The following is a 17187-nucleotide window of genomic DNA, read 5'->3' as shown; positions in this document are numbered from 1 at the left end:
CTGATGGGGAGAAGACTCTCATAGTCCTGTTATTTAAAAAGGATTGCATCCATGCTGTTGCTTCCTTCGAGAAGTGGGCAGTCGAGACCAAGTGTTTGCACAGAACTTTGTGATCCACCAGGTCAAAGGCGGCCAACAGGTTGAGGAGGAGTAGCATGGCAGTTTTCCCTTTGTCCTTGAGCTCATCAATTTGGGTTTTTAAGTCGATTAGTGCCGTTTCCATGCCGTGTTGTGGCCTGAATCCAGATTGGCGGGTACCTAGGAGATGGTTAGATTTGAGGTATTTCTGAATTTGAAGATACGTTACTTTGTCAAGTATTTTAAGAAGAAAGGATACTGTTGTAATAGGGTGGTAGTTAGTTGGGATGGAAGGGTCCAGAGTTTTTTTTAGCAAGGGTAAGACCCAGGATTCTTTTAGGTTACTTGGGACAGTATTAGTTGCAAAGGAGGCGTTGATTAATTTGGAGATGAACGGTGCTAAGTCTCTAGCTGCATCTTTGATTATTTGGGCAGGACAGTTATCGCCCTGGCACTTAGATGGTTTCAGGGAGGAGATAATTATTTCCGTTTCCAGGATGGATACTTTTGAGACTATAAATGGGTCTAGTGTAATGGGAGAGTCAATGGCGCTTGCCTGTTGTGTCTCGTGATTGGGCAGAATGGCTTTTTTGTCAGCAATTTTATTTTGGAGTGATGTTATCTTGTTTGCCAGGGCATTCTGTATGCTTGGGCACCAAGGTTTGTCCTTGAGCATGTTGTCTGTGGGCGGAATAGGAGATTCCATTTCTCGTAGAATCACAAATAGTTCCTTAGTATTGGAGCTGGCATTAGCGATTCTTTTGTTATAGAGTTCTTTTTTGGTGCGAATTATTTCTTTTTTATAGTTGTTCGCAAAGTTAGTTAAGTTCAACTTGTTTTCGTCGGAAGGGGTATGTCGCCATAAGGTTTCCAGTTTTCTTTTTTGTAGTCTAAGGGCTTTGAGTTGTGGTGTAAACCAGGCATTCAAGTGTGCGCTCTGTTTACTTCTGCGCATTTTGGTAGGTGTAATAATGTCTGAAGCTTTGGACCTGGTATTATTATAGGCCTCGACAAGTAGGTTGGGGTCAGAGGCACTTGGGAGTGAGTTTAGGGATGGTAGGGTACAAGGTAGTAACCTATCTGCCGTGATATTTCTTTGCTCCTAGTAGGGATGGGTGGTGCCATAACTTTGTTATTGGACATTTGTCTATTTATTGTTAAGGTGAAGGCAATCAGGAGGTGGTCGGTCCATGGTTGCGATGTTATAGAAGTGATAGAGGTTTTGCAGTTTGTGTCAGCCACCCAGTCTAATGTCCTTCCTTTGGCAGGGGTCGGTACAGATACTCTTTGGGTAACTCCTTGTTCTGAGAGGATATTAGCTACTGCCTGAGCATTCTTGTCAGCATGGTCGTTAAATCCAAGGTTGAAATCACCAAGTATTAGTACTTGTGAGGAATCTTTGGTTTTATTTGCAAGAATGCTGGAGATATCTTCTTTGAAGGTACCAATTGGACCCGGAGGTCTATAAATTAGGTAGATCGTTCGAGTGCGGCAGTTAGAGATTGGTACTTTGGCATTGAGTAGTTTGCAGGATTTAAGTGCAGGTGATGGCGCTAGTCTTATTGCAAGGTTCGATTTAGCGATAAGGGCTAAGCCGCCTCCTCTGGCGTCGGTTCTGTCCGCTCTAAGGATTTAGTAGTTATCAGGGACTGCTAATGTGAGGGCTGGGCCCGCTGCAGCCTGCAGCCATGACTATGTGACAGCTAAGATGTCAAGGTCATCCGTGGAGATCAGGTCTGCTATTTCAGTGGCATGTGCCACTAGCTATCTAGCATTAATTAGTGCTGCAGTGATATTGGTAGTGTTTTTTGGATCCTGAAATTTAGTGGGTTTAGGTTTTGGTGGATTATTTTTTTTCTTAGAAAGGAGGTTGGTTGCAGGATTAAGGGTTCTAGGCATGACCTCGTTGTTTAGACTGTAGGTAACTTTGCATTTGGAGGCATTTTTGTAGGAATGAAGGCAAGGATTCCTAATGTTGCAACTACACGGCTCATAAAGACAGGGTAGTCTGGCCCAGAGTCTAATGTTTCTAGCACATAGGGTCACAACTGGCCTACTGGTTTGTGCAGAGACAAACTCTCTCTTGTTTGACAGCATGCTCACCCATGCTGTGGCCTTGAAGAAAGTGGGTAAATGATTTGATACCACTGAAACCGGTAGGCCAGTTGTGACCCTATACACTAGAAAATAGGGGTCAAGAGATGAAAGAAATTTTGTTTTAACACAATTTTGTTCTAACCAGATGGGTGGAAATTTGTTTGAAGAGTAAACACTGCACCATTAACTAGACCTGAGTGCAAGGGGTTTGCGTTGAAAACACCGGGAAAACGGTGCTCACTTTTTATGAATCAAAACAGAGCAAATTGCTGCCTGTTCTGTATATATTTTAAAAGTGTGAAAATGCAGAGCAAAGAAAATAAATAAAATTGAGTAATTTCATTTGCAAAGCAAATTACACACATTTCTATAAGGTGTCTTCGTAAGAAATTGACGGCGACTAGAACTAGATAAGGGCTAGATTCTTCTTCCTTTATCCTCACCCTAGATAAGCGGCCCACCAGCGCTGACTAGGGGCAGAACATCTCATAAGGGTTTAGTTAGAATGTTGGAGGGCAAGATAGTCTTATAATTGTAACAGAAGGCAGGTGGTGGCAGTAGACAGCAGTATATAACAATTGGCAATCGAGTAATGCAGTTGGCATCAGTTAGGCAGCGGTCAATGCAGTATTACGACATTGATTGAGAGATTGGACGAGATTGGAATAAGCAACAGACATTAATCTGCAATGGCAACGTGTACATCTGATAATCATGGGAGGCAATGGAAAACAACATGTGCAGCAGTCTATGCAGGCATCGGTTAGTCCACAGATTTGTCGTAGTAAATGCTATAAGGCCGTATATATGGCGATTACTATTAAGGCAATATTGTAGTCAGCGGCACATGCTGCGGTCACTGGTATAGCTTGGTCACAGCGCGGGCACTTATAATGTCAATACGTTAATTGCGCACTCACTTAGTGTCTGATGGTATGCTCATGTTGATTTCAAATATGCATCCGGTAGGTTGTGTAGATAAATGTGCATATATATCAGTGAGGCGGGTAAAATGCCATTCCAGGCTAGTAACTTCTAAAATACAAAAGAACATTTACTTATCTTAGTAAAATCATTGAAGAGTATTTTGATTCATCACCAACACATTGACTGCATTGAATTTACTTACATGCTTTCTGAATACGTTATTTAAATGCATATATGAACCTATGGTGAATGTATATATTTGTATCATAGAGTGTTGTGCGATAATATTACCTGTTAATTTCATTTTTCAGTGTGTGCAGAAGGGCTAGAATAAATAAGAATATTTTGATACTTACCTGTCTGAACTGAATTATTGTGTGATATAATGTGTGGACTCATTGATGACCTCTCACCCCATTCACACTCGCCTGAGAATAGCAATGACTTCTCTGCCTTGCTACCTTGATTGGGATTTGGCTAACCTCTCAGAGTTCCCTTTTCACTATCACTTGGGTGGCCTCCTAAATTCTGTCCACCAGGCCAGATTCTGAAAAACCATTTTAACAAGTGCTTTTGTATAGCACCCTTTTCACCACCATTAGTGGCCTTGCTGCTCTTGATGACCAAGTGTGCTCACTTGACAGCCCATGGGAAAATACTGGCTGAGATTGTGTCAGCTGCCTAGCATCAGAAGGTGTGTGTCACAGGTTGGCCATTTGGGACCAAGACGTAAGCCAAGATCAGTTTCTTAAAGTTTAAGATTTGTATTAGGGACTGTGTACAGGGGTGGGCCAACTTAAATAAAAACACTCCTCACTCCTCCCCACAGTCTTCAGGATGTACCAAGCCCTTCTGCTCCTTTGAGCCTAGGTGCAGGCTTTACACAGCCCCACATCCCAAGACTAAGGCAGTCCTTGATGTCTGCAGGATCCTCTGGGCTCTCTTACAGGTGGCGCTGAGGTCAGCCAGAAGAGAGGCAAAAGGACCAATCGTTACTAATTTTCCTTCCTGACTCTTTTCTCCCCACCTTCTATCTAAACTGTCACTAGGCTCCCTGACCACTACTAGAACCTCTTCCCACCTGTTAGACCTGCCTAGGTCTGACATGGCCTTATGGAACCTCCTACCTCTAGCTGACCTACTTGCTTCTGGCCATTCATCTCTCTTTTCACTACCTTAATAAAGGGCCATTATTTTTCTTTCACGATTTCTTTTTTCTCTTCCATTCCTCGTCAACCCCTAGCAATCTGCTTCGCTCTTCTCATCTGAAGCTGTATAGTCCTCATGCTTCTCTCACCTTCCCCCTTCTTCTGCTGCTCTTTCACTGTCTCCATGCTACCACCATGGCCTGTTGTCGCCACCATCCTTTTCACTTTGGGTTGTACGGCCTCCACCATGCCTTCGAATGTTACTTCTTTCTTCAACTCCACTTCAGGTTTTAGTTCCGCCTCTGTTCCCTCTGCCCTTGTCACATTGTGCCACTTCATTCCTGGTTTTACTCCCTCCCTCCTTTCCCCTGTTCGTACTACCTCCTTCCACTCATCCCCTGGTTTTGATTCCTGTCTCCTTTACACTGTTCCTACTACAGCCTTCCACTCCTGGTTTTGCTTCCTCCCCCTTTCCTCTGTTCCTACTACCACCTTCCACTCCACTCCTGGTTTTAATTACTCCATCCTTCCATCCTTTTTCACCCCTTTTACTCTCACCACTTCCTTGCCTTCTGTAGAGATCACCTTCTCCTCTCTCCTGCTGCCACTTCTCCAGCTCTCCTCTGCAGCAGTCTCCAGAGTGTTAGCTCCTGTCAGCCACCACACTGTGCTGGGCTGCCTGGCTAATATAGTAACATGCCACCTCCTCTTGATTGGAACTAGGGCTGATGGTCTGAAACTGTGGGCCTAAACAGTGAGAGGGTTGCGATTGGCTAAGATCTGTCATTTCCTCATAGTCAGAATGAGACTGGACTAAATATATGAGCCATGGTGGCGAGAGAGAGAGAGACTGCAAAACGAACAAGCTGCTTGTGCAGAGGATATACTTACTGAGCTGCTGTTAGGTAGGCATCTGTGTTAGGTAGTGTGGATTCTGGACCCAAAGCCAATAACTACTAAGCTTAAGCAACTGAAATGTAACTAGCGCTAACGTACCACAAAATCAAGTCAACATTTAGTTGATAGGTTTTTACTGTTGAGGATGGGTTAATCTTAAGTCTTCCTGGTAAGGAGGCCCTTTCAGTGGACTCCTCCTCTGCTGGTTGTGTTTTTTTTTTGTCGTTGTCAATGGTGCTCTTTATGACTGGCGTTCTAGTGGATGGAGGCTGTGTCTTTTGCTCCGAAGAGCATTAAAGTAACATTCCCTAAATCCTTTTGCTTTTAGATACATTCTAAATTCAGATAATAATCTGTCTCAGTAGCAGTCTCCAGTTGGACACATTCCCAGTTCACCCATAGCAAACAAGCACTAACTCCTCTGTTGTTCTCACAACAGATTAACCATTCACCGCCTCGCTGCAAAGGCTGTGCTTCGAGACATGGAGAGGGGCAGCGACAGTGGCCAAGAAGAGGTGAAGAAAAGGATGCTGGAGCTGAGCCTTCAATCTGGAGTCATCTGCTCTCTCACCGGGTTCATTGCCATCAACAAAGACTTGAACCAACCGATCCAGGGACCCCTGATTCAAAGGAACGTACCAATATATGGTAAGTAGCGACTGAGCAGACTGATGGTGTGAGTGCAAGAACATGCTAGATCTGATGTGTGTGGAGACCAGAGGTTAGAAATGAAAATGTGGCTACAGATTTATTAAAACCTGTACCTTGAGCTTTTGGGGTGGGCCACAAGAGAGTGGCCAATGGTCATTCAGAGCAGTGATTTGGGCAGCACCATGAATTCAGGGAATTTCTGGACTAAAAGTAAGTGCCCAGAGCTTTAATTAGTTTTTTTCTAATAAATGACTGCCTTAGACACAGCACTTCTATTTTTGGCAGGTGGGGAATAAATACAGTTGTTGGTTTTCCTGTTTTCATAAATATCCATATTTTTTCAACTTCTGAAGAATTGAAGTCTGGGTTAACCTGCCCGAATTCAAATACTCTGCAATTTGAGGTCACAAATAGAGGTCTGGGCAGCCACGTCCATGATCCGTGTGAGATATCTGGCCGACTTGCACCAGCATTTCTCACTGCATGTGTGATACTATCAATGAGTGAGTACCTGGACTTTTGAGTACTAAGCAGGTTTTCTGGGTGATTGTGTATACCCATACCTCCCCCTTTCAGATTAAGGACTACTCGGAAGAGGGGCACGGATGGGAGGGGAGCAGCAAACTAATGTAGGTAGAGAGAGAAGAAACTATAGTGCTATTCTGCAGTAGGCTGTAAGCAAGGTTGGGTCCACAGCACAGCATTTCTAGATAGCCCTCTAAGAGTTACAGAATGGCCATAGAAATTACAAATCCGGTGAGGGCGGAGGCTCTATAAAGTAGTCCGATCGAGGCATTGTAGAACTATAGCATTTCTTGGAAGCAGAAAGCATGTTATGAAGTATTACTGGTTTGGATTAAGGAGGATCATAATGAGAGAGAGAAATGGAGAGCAGGGGAAGAGATGTGTCACAAGTCTCTCCCCTTCTCGCCGGTCTTTCCTTGCTTGCGACCTTCTTTGAAGATTTCTTTTGCACGGTCCGGGATTTGTAGAGACTCGACTGCTGGTCGTCTGGTTCCAGCGTGGGATAGCGGTCATACTCCAGGAGGCGGTTGGATGTCCAGTACCAGGAACCAGGAAGGAGATTAAGCCCGAGCTCGGAGGCACGGAACGCCGTGACTTGAGCGCAGGCGAGGATCCCGGAAGAATAGTAAGGTAAGTTTGAGGAAAGGAAAAGGAGGAAGTAGATTCAAGGAATCAGGACTAGGATGGAAGTTCGAGTGAACTTTGGCAACACACGTCAGACTGCTCCGAGCGGTAGCGTTGAGACGCGCAGAACCACGGGGGTGTGTCTGCTTTGTAGAATGTCGAACATAGCCCGTAAAGACTGCCTGCTGCATTCTGCACCAAACGGTCATGTTGTAAGGATCACGGAATTCAGTCCTCTATGGGTCAAGGACCACGAAGTCCAGAATGCACGCAGGCGGTGGTTCATGACAAGATGTGCGGGATGTGTGAGCAGCACAATTCAGTTACAGATGTGTGGCTAAAGGAGCAATTCATGTACGTATCTCATTCATAGCTTATGCAGTGTATATCTTCTATAGGACGCCATTAGCAACTATTTCTCTTTCTGAATGCTGCATCCTCCTACTCTGACATTATGGCAGGGGATTATTGAATACATAAGCACATGTTTTTTGCAATAGTGGCAGGTGAACACAGAATTTTCTCTGGCAGTTATTTCCTTTACTCCTTTTTAGGGTTGCTGTGGGATGAGGGGCGAGCAAACCTGGTATTTGTTAATGTTTGTATTTAAGTTCTTTCACTCCTCTCATTTTGCCCCTGCTCCTCTATAATGCTGCTCCATGGGAGACCATGCAGAGGGTTGAAAAGGATGCATGATTGGCCATAAACAGCATCTCTGGTTCTACCACATAAGTATTCTACCTTGAAAATGGACAGAAAGGAGGGATGTGGGCCAGGTGTAGCTTTGATCTTTAAATCTGCTACTGTGAAGGATTGTTATCCGACAAGGCTGTAGAATCCATAGCTTTTTTGATTTTTGTCAATGATAAAATGATGCTAGTAATCCATCAAAAAGGGTGGTCTGCTAATCATACCCCCTTCCACAAATCATCATGAGAAAAGCATAGTGTCCACACGTGCCCTGCTCCACCAATCTCCTGGCAGAGCTGCAGCACCTGCTCTCCAGTGGCACAGTGCAGGTGAAAGGTCACATGTGCCCTTTTTGATTTCTTTAGTAGCACAAAGCTTCTGCAAGCAGAGGCTGCATTAACTTCAACACCTCTGAGTGAAAATACCATAACCATGTATCTATCAGTCTGGTGGCAGGGTAGACGAAGAATCTGGCATGCTTATTTCAGACTGATAAAAACAAAATGATTAAAGCCACATTAAATTAGGATCATACCAATGTCCACTGTGACAAATCTGAGGATGTCGTTGCTTCTTTCGTAGGGGGAGAACTTTTTCATAGAGCCCGGGCAGTGCATCCACAGTACAATAGTTCCCTTGGGGGTGGTGCACCTAGGGAGGATGGTAATACCCAATTTGCTCGCAGAGATTTGCTCGCTGCCTATTTGGCCGATTTTCTTTAGGCCGTTTTGACTGCAAAAATATGTGGGCGAGTGGGTTTGGGTTAACAAATCATATAGGGAGCTTTGAACCAAGTGTATACAATGCAGAGATGCAAGTCTGGGACCCGCACGCAAGAGACAGAGAATCTGGGACTCTGATGAAAGACAGGGTCTGAGACCCTGAAATAAATAAGAGACAGTTGTACAATTGGCAGCAGAGTGAACCAAACAGATACAATACAACCATACGAGTCTGGGACATGCACCTAAAAGCAAAAGGGTCTGGGACCTAGAGGGAAGAGAGGGTTTGGGACCCTGCAGTAAATGAAAGAGAGGAGTATACTTGGCTGGAGAGTGAACCAAGTGGATCCAACGCAACCTTGCCAGTCTGGGACTTGCACCCAAAGTTTAAGGCAAAGAGGGTCGGGACCTGGAAAGAAGAGAGGCACTATGAGAGAGAACACGTGCTTGGCAGGACAGGGAACTAATTGTGATTCTGGGACCCGCACCCACATGAGAATTTGAGGATAAGAGGGTCAAGGACCCTAGGACTGAGAGAAAGAAATCCTAAGCTTGGTGACGGGCCAAGCTGGTAGGATACAGCAACTGTCAAGTCAATAAACAGTTCCTCTTGAGTTATCCAAGGGACTTAAGGTAAGAACAAGTTTAGGGCAAAGGAGCACAATCCTAGCATTGAAATCTTGCATTTTGGAACATGATTTTAAAACTGGAAACGTTTGGTTGAAAGCACAACAAACTCTTGTTACTTTGAAGAGGCCATCCTTGCAGTTATCTTATATTCTTAGGGCCTCATTACGAGTTTGGAGGCAGCCATGCCCTTAATAAGGGCATGGCTGCCTCCAAACTCGGGTCTGGGTTCCCTGAATGGGGAATTACCGGGTCATTCCGACCTAAGAGGGCCCGTTATTTCCCCATTCAGGGAACCTGGACCCGAACCATCCCCATTCCCATTCGAGCCCCCATAGGGCTCAATGTGAATGGGGATGATGCTAGTAACGGGCCCGTTGTTAGCATGCTGGTCCCCTCGCAGGACCTGCAAAGGACATCTGGTTTGACCAGACGTCCAGAGCGGTCCTGCGAGGGAACCTCGTAATGAGGCGGTATGGGTTTAACGGCGCCGGCACCTTTACCGGCGCCATTAAAACCATACCGCCAGGGTCGTAACGAGGCCCTTAGTGTTAGAGGCAGTAGTAGGTTTTTGGACATGACCTTTTAGTTTTGGACTTCCTGACAATTTCACTAGTTTCATTTGAGCTGGGGAAACCCCTCTTAGCTTTAGGTGTAGCGAGGCATTTTTCCAACTCTCTTATTAATAATAGAATTCTATATCGGAAACATGCCACCATTGTGTCCAAGCATTACTTCTGTACCTTTACACCACCCTATAAGCTCAAACCAGCTATAAGAGGTTATGTCGATTCCAGGCAGCCTGACTGTTTGCACTGCAGTGAATGAGACAAAAGTCAGGATGCCTGCCTCTTTTCACTCTCTGGGAAGATGAATAAGTCCTCCCATTCATGCCCGTTAGCTCCCACCAGGAGATCTCCTGAGAGTGTGGCTTCGAAGAGGCACTTCCAAGTCAAAGACCTGCCTCACACTAGGGGACTGCACGCAAGAGAGCCTTTGAAGCTGTAGGCTTGAAAGGGGGATGGAGTTAGGGCAGTCAGAGAGAACAAGTGGACTTGAGGAAGGACTCCTCCAGCTTTCTTTTCTTTGGCCATCCCTTTCCATCCTGTCCCCTTAACTTCCTGTAGAACAAGGCACTCTGTGTATGACGTCAGGAGGCAAGGTGTCACTTATCTCAGGGACAGGGATTGGAACCATTAACACTTTAACTGCCATGGGTATTTCCCCCTAGTGCCAGGGCCTTTTTTGGCGATTTCGGTATGTGGCCATTCAAAGCCTCGTAACCTTTTTGTTACATGAGATATCTCTGCCAAATTTTGCTCCTTTTTTTCCTCACATGTAGGCGGTCGTAACTCCACCCAGGAATCCTAGGTTGCTGTAGGGGGTGAGAGAAAATAAGCAAAAAGGGGGAAAATGTGTTTTTTTTTCAAAAAATGCCAATAAAATGATGTACAAAGAAGACTGTGGTTTTTTCCTTGTGAGAGCTAGGAACAAATGGTTTGCTGTGCTGAATTCCCCAATTTCCTGGCTTTCAAGAACAGGTTGAGTGGAAACGGAAATAAATTATTTTGATGTGGTTATCAACTGTTTTGTGAGAGGTAGGCGATTTTGGCCATTTTTGCCAATTGGACATGCATGGACAGAATGGGAGAAAAGGGTATGAAAGCCGAATTGGAGGACGGAAAGGCATATATTTCTGAAAAGTAGACAAAATTCCAAGTTTAGGAAGGGGTGATTTCCGTAGGTCAGGCAAACACTAGGTAGGGGAAAATGCCATAGATTTGGGCAAAAGCGGGAAAATGACCGAAAAAAAGGTATGTGTTGGACATGGTTGGCTTGGTACGGCAATGGCTTCTATGAATTTTGAGAAAAGCAATGCTCCGCTACATTCCCCCGACTCTTGCAGTTAGGAAAGCACACATTTTTTGTAGTGTTTTACAAAACAAGCAATACCACAAGCCAAACACTGAGCCATGGTAAACAGGAGTTTACGATCACGGCCTGAACAGACGCACTTAGCATGTGTAAATCGGGAAAACCAATGTGGTGAGGAATGGCAAGCATACATTTTTTGGAAGAGCACATGCAGACCTTTTCAAGGGTAGGTGACTTGTGCAGGTTACAAAAGTGTATGGTGCCTAAAGCAGCGACTAAATGTAGGGCACATTTGGGAAATGAAAGGGTTGTGTGACAAAGGGCACCAGCAAATGGGTCAAAACGTTATGAAAACCACACAAAGACAACACATGGCATACCGTTCCACGTTCCCACAGGTGTACCGATGAAAACGGTACCTCACATGTGTGGGTGCACCTACCTGGGCACCAAGGGGAAAGCCTAAAACACAAGTAACCCCAAGTCTGTATTCCGACCTGAATTTCAGACGCTCTGCCGACCGGCATACCATATAGATATGGGCCTCGGGTGTCCAAGCCACCAAGGAAAACAGGCAACCCCATGCATTTCCGAAAAGAGGACACCCGTGGGAAACCGCAGAGGTATGATTTGCGCACATCGCCCCAGAATTTATTACCCAGACACCCCCGCAAAGTCTGAAATGTGGGAGAAAAAAAAACGCATTTTCCGCACATTTCGCTCGGCTCACCCATCGAAAACACACCCCCAACAACACATGGCCTACCGTCCTGCGTTCCCACAGATGTCCCGATGAAAACGGTACCTCACATGTGTGGGTGCACCTACCTGGCCGCCAAGGGGAAAGCCTAAAACACAAGTAACCCCAAGTCTGTTTTCAGACCGGAATTTCAGACGCTCTGCCGACCAGCACAACATACAGATATGGTGCTCGGGTGTCCAAGCCACCAAGGAAAACAGGGAACCCCATGCATTTCCGAAAAGAGGACACCCGTAAGAATCCGCAGAGGTATGATTTGCGCAAATCGCCCCAGAATTTATTACCCAGACACCCCTGCAAAGTCCGAAATGTGGGGGGAAAAAGAAAACGCATTTTCCGCACATTTCGCTCGGCTCACCCATCGAAACACGCCAACAACACATGGTCTACCGTCCCGCATTCCCAGAGGTGTCCCGATGAAAATGGTACCTCATATGTGTGGGTGCACCTACCTGGGCGCCAAGGGGAAAGCCTAAAACACAAGTAACCCCAAGTCTGTTTTCAGACCGGAATTTCAGACGCTCTGCCGACCGGCACAACATATAGATATGGGCCTAGGGTGTCGAAGCCAGCAAGGAAAACAGGGAACCCCATGCATTTTCCAAAAGAGGACACCCGTGGGAACCCACACATGGCCAAATTGGAGGGGCGGCTCATCTCATGTAGCCCTCCCCAGGGGCAGATAATGGGGGGGGGGCTGTCCTGCACACCTCCCTGGGATCAGTCGCCCGTTCCTAGGAGCAGATATCTGGTCCCAGGGAGGGCTGCATGACATGGCACCCACTCCATTGCGGCTGGGGGGAGGGGGTCAATGCCCCATCCCATTAGAAACTTCCCTGACCCTTTTGGGTGCCCCACAGCCCCCCCTAAAAAGCATTCCACCATTTTCCATTTTTTTCTTTGTTTACGAAACTTGCCCTGGTGCAGAGGGGCACATTGGTGTGCCAATCTGGCCCCGGGGTGTCCAAACCTTACTGCCCCACCCACTGGGGGGCCTGTCCCACCATTTTTGGGGGCCCTCTCCCCCCTCACCCCAAATGGGTGGCAGGGGCACCTCATGCAGGCCTCCCTGGGCCTCCTACAAACGGCTGCGTGAGGTACACCCCACCCGAGGGCCCCCCAAAAATGGTGGGACAGGCCCCCCAATGCATGGGGCAGTAGGGTTTGGGCACCCTGGGGGCAGATTGGCACACTAATGTACCCATCTGCGCCAAGCGAAGTTGGGTAAACAAAGAAAATAATACAAAATTGTAGGCTGCTTTTTAGGGGGGGATGAGGGGCACCCTACATTGCCGGCAAAAGTTCTAATGTAACGTGGGGTGGCACTCACCCCCTCCACCCCAAATGGAGGGCCCCAACTCATGCAACCCTCCCTACAAAAAGGGAGGGTTGCATGAGGTGGGGCCCTCCATTTGGGGTGGGGGGGTGAGGGCCACCCCCCCTTGCAGTACATCATTCGCTGCCAACTTAGGGTGTCCCTCAGCCCCCCCTAAAATGCAGCCTACAATTTTGTATTATTTTCTTTGTTTACCCAACTTCGCTTGCCGCAGATGGGTACATTAGTGTGCCAATCTGCCACCAGGGTGCCCAAACCTTACTGCCCCATGTATTGGGGGGCCTGTCCCACCATTTCTGGGGGCCCTCTCCCCCCACCCCAAATGGAGGGGGGTGTACATCACACATCCGTTTGTAGGAGGCTTTAGCTGACCCATTCTTTTGTTGTTGGAAATTGCCTTGAAAACAAACTGCGGCAACGCTTTGTGTCAGGAAACCGGTTACCATAGCAGCCACTTCTACTGTGTCACATGATCGGATCAGCCGGTTGCTGCCGCAGCGACCGCCCCCTGCGTCCACATAAAAGACTTACAAACCCGGCGATCGCTGCTTCTGATTGCAGTTAGATCACTATCCTCGTGATTATTCGTGTTCTGATTTTCCTGTTTTCCTACCCGACCATTGCCTGTATAATCAGACTTCTTCTGGCTTCTGATTTTGTACTGCCTTGCTATGCCATTGCCGACGTGTGACTGTTTCACGGACTCCCCTTGCTTCTGGCTCCTGTACCTTTTGCTCCGCCGTTGCCAACTTTTGCCCGTCTCACGGACCTCCTCTGCTTCTGACTCCTGAACCGTTTGATCCACTGTTGCCTGCTTGTTCCCATCTCACAGACCTCCTTTTACTCTGGCTCCTGTACCTGCGCTACGGCATTGCAGACTGCGCCTACCTCATGAACTCCAGTACAGTCCGGCTCTTGTCTCACGGAATTCTTCTCTTACAACAAACAGCTTCGAACTGCCTGCTATTACGCTGGCACACTTCCAGGACTTCCTTGCATACCTCTGCAGCCCATTGTTGGGATCCTCACGCATTCAGGATTTAGTGCACATACAAGACGCTCACAACCATCTTTCCTTGCACCACCCGGGAACTAGCGCGTCCCTCATGCCGCCCGGGCTCCGCAACCCTGCTAACTTTGCTTCCTATTATTTTATCCTTGTTGTTTCCCACTGGATTTCCTCCTACTACAGTTCCTCCACAAGTGTTCGCTCTGCTCAGTAGAAACTGGTAAGAGATTAAATATCGTCTACGAACCATACTGTACTAGAGTCCTTGTATTCGTTAGGTAATACATACCTTATTATCTCTAGGAACCAGGGTTATGACATCCTCGCCTTCCAGCATGTTTCAGAATGCTCTACGGAATAATAACAGGTGACTGATTATTACACAGAGAATAGTCAGAATCATCTTTCTTTACCCAACATTGGCCACTTTGTTCTTTTCCTTTGAATCTGGGTTTGTGGCAGTGTGTTCTCCCCGCTCTTTTATTTTATCTGCCCGTCTGACTGTTCTGTTTTCACATCAGATGGGTGTATCATAGAAAAGAGTTCCCTCAAGTGAGGAGGTTTGGGTTAAGGAATAACCCAGGCTCTTCAATGAAATCGGATTAATCAGGAATCCCTCACTCACTCGTCATCTCTACCGGAGAACTTTGTTCGGTGAGTAACCGGATCAGAAGCCATGGAAACATCTGACACTCTGGCCACTCTGATGCAGATGGTTGCTGACCTCCAGACAGACATGTCCACAGCTCACGATGCTCTATGTCACAGGATTGATTCCTTACAGGGTCTGGCCCAGTTCCGTGCTCAGGTGGGTGAGACGCCTGGGGCAACTGCCTTTGTTTCTAGCTATCCTCTACCAAGACAAAACCCTACAACAGTCCTTATGTCCACCCAGTTTCCTTTGGCCCCTCCCGAACTGTTCACGAGAGACCCCAAACAGTACCGTACCTTTATAAACCAATGCAAATTGCACTTCCTCTGTCGCCCTTCCTCCTTTCCAAACTCTACAATGAAAGTAGCCTTTGTTCTGTCCTATCTTGGGGGTACCTCTGCGGCCTGGGCTTATCCCCTTCTGGAAACTAACAGCTATGTTTTATATGACTGTGATGCTTTGATCACAGCCATGAACAGTGTCTTCGATACCCGCTGTAAAACCCAGGCAAAAGATCTTGAATTCTTGAACCTTTGTCAGAGGAGTACCCCCTTGTTGACTTATCTGGCCAGGTTTAATCAGCTGGTCGCTGAGACGAACTGGCCAGAGGAGAAAAAAACAGCAGTTTTTCTGTTTAATATTTGTATTGCGCGCCTAACCCAGGGGTAGCAGGGCGCAGAGGCAACAAGAGGATTGTAAAGCTTATGTTGCAGGGAGTGCAGTAGATGAATCCAGCTCAGGTTACATTGCTAGAAGCATCAAAAACAATTAGAACCAATACAACAAGTTATGATTACAAAGATATACAATATTTACAGGTTTATATAATGTGTCTAAACATAGGGGATCAGTAGATATACATAGTTTGCAGCGTTTATGGTATAGCGCGGTGAGGAAGGAAGTTAAGTATCATGTTCCTTGAGCCAGAGGATGGTGTTGGATCTGGATCTGAATTGTGGGTATGGAAGGTCTTCCCTGAGGGAAGGTGGAAGGGTGTTCCAAAATTGTGCTGCTTTAACGTGGAAGCTGTTCCCTCCAGACATGGTGCATTTGAATCTTGGCACTAGGAGGAGGTTAGAGTTGGCCTTTCTGGAGGGACGGCAGGATGCCGGTCTAGCGAATCTCGTTATCAAATATTGAGGGGCCGCTTGGTGGAGGCATTTGTGGGTCAGAGAGACATATTTCAGGAAGATTTGGTCTTGTTGAAAGCCAATTGACTGATCTTCTAGTCTCTGAGATGTGGGCTTTCTTCGGGAGGCTTAGGGCAGCTCTTAGAGCATTATTTTGTAGGATTTGAATTTTGTTTGTGATGTATTTGTTGCTGCCTACATAGAGAGCATTGCAATAGTCCAGCTTGGACAGGATCAAAGCGCTGGCTAGGGTAATACAGTTACTGGATGAAAGGAATGGTTTGGCTGCTCTAATAAGTTTGCATGTACAGGATGTGGCAGATGCCATGGCATTAACTTGTTTTTTCAGAGTAAGTGTGGAGTCTAAATAGAAGCCGAGAGTTTTGACCTCCTTGGCTACTGTGATGTTGTTATTATCAATTACAAAGGAAGAGTAATTTTGGCCTAGTTTGATAATGTTAGGTGTGGTGCCTAGGATGAGGAGTTCTGTTTTGTCATCATTCAGGCATAGACCGTGTGAGGCCATCCATGCCTGGATGATGAGGTACACTCTATTTACAAAGGCCAAATCCTTGTCATAATCCCCCATCAACGGGATGAGGATCTGAGTATCATCAGCATAGTTTGTGTAGGTGATACCCAGACCATCTAGATCATCGAAAAGGGGCTTTGTGAAGATGCTGTACAGTGTAGGGGAGACACAAGAGCCCTGAGGCACGCCGCAGGTGATGGGCGTTGGGTCAGCAGCTGCTGGAGGGGAAAAGACTTGCATAGTATGATTGTTGAGAAAGGATTGGATCCAGTCGGTTGCTTCTTGGGAAAAGTGGGCTGCTGATTGTAGGTGGTTGCAGAGGATCTCATGGTCGACCAGATCAAATGCAGCCGAGAGATCAAGAAGCAGCAGCAGTGCTGTCTTGCCCTCATCTCTCAACTCATCAATCTGTGCCTTGAGATCTATGAATGCAGTCTCAGTTCCATGCTGGGGTCTGAAGCCTGACTGTCAGACTCCTAGGAGGTGCTAATATTCAGGGTAGTGTTGGATTTGTTGGTACGCTATTTTAGCGAGGATTTTGAGTAGGAACGGCACTGTAGTGATAGGACGGTAGTTGGTGGGGGTGGAGGGATCTAGATTGGGTTTTTTAAGGAGTGGGAGGACCCAAGATTGTTTCAAGTTATTAAGTATGGTGCCTAATGTAAAGGATGCATTTATTAGTTTGGTAATAAACGGTGCAAGATCGCGAGCTGCATCTTTTATCAATTATGCAGGGCATAGGTCCCCATGGCAATTGGAGGGTTTGAGAGTAAGAATGACTTTTTCAACCTCTTTAGTGGATACTTTACGGAAGTTAAAGTGGGGAGTTGGCGCTGGGTGGGCTTCAGGGTGAAGCTAGTGTTGTTGGATTTGGAGGTGGAGAGAAGGGAGTCTTTTTTTATACTGA

At 46.5% G+C, this 17187-nt stretch overlaps 1 protein-coding gene across 38 annotated transcripts in view; it reads left to right on the top strand.

Moving 5' to 3' along the window:
* LOC138491680 (von Willebrand factor A domain-containing protein 5A-like) overlaps positions 1-17187 on the top strand; it is a 925839-nt gene that overhangs the window by 403049 nt on the left and 505603 nt on the right. For all 38 annotated transcript variants that reach the window (XM_069618327.1, XM_069618326.1, XM_069618336.1 and 35 more), the window contains one exon: positions 5587-5795. In XM_069618327.1, the coding sequence (XP_069474428.1) occupies positions 5587-5795 (209 nt within the window). The remainder of the gene's footprint in view (positions 1-5586; positions 5796-17187) is intronic.

The sequence above is a fragment of the Ambystoma mexicanum genome, chromosome 10 (assembly GCF_040938575.1).
Source record: "Ambystoma mexicanum isolate Mex_15411 chromosome 10, UKY_AmexF1_1, whole genome shotgun sequence".
NCBI classification, from domain to species: domain Eukaryota; kingdom Metazoa; phylum Chordata; class Amphibia; order Caudata; family Ambystomatidae; genus Ambystoma; species Ambystoma mexicanum.
The sequence above is the reverse complement of the archived record's forward strand: the minus strand, read 5'-3'. Positions and strand labels throughout refer to the sequence as shown.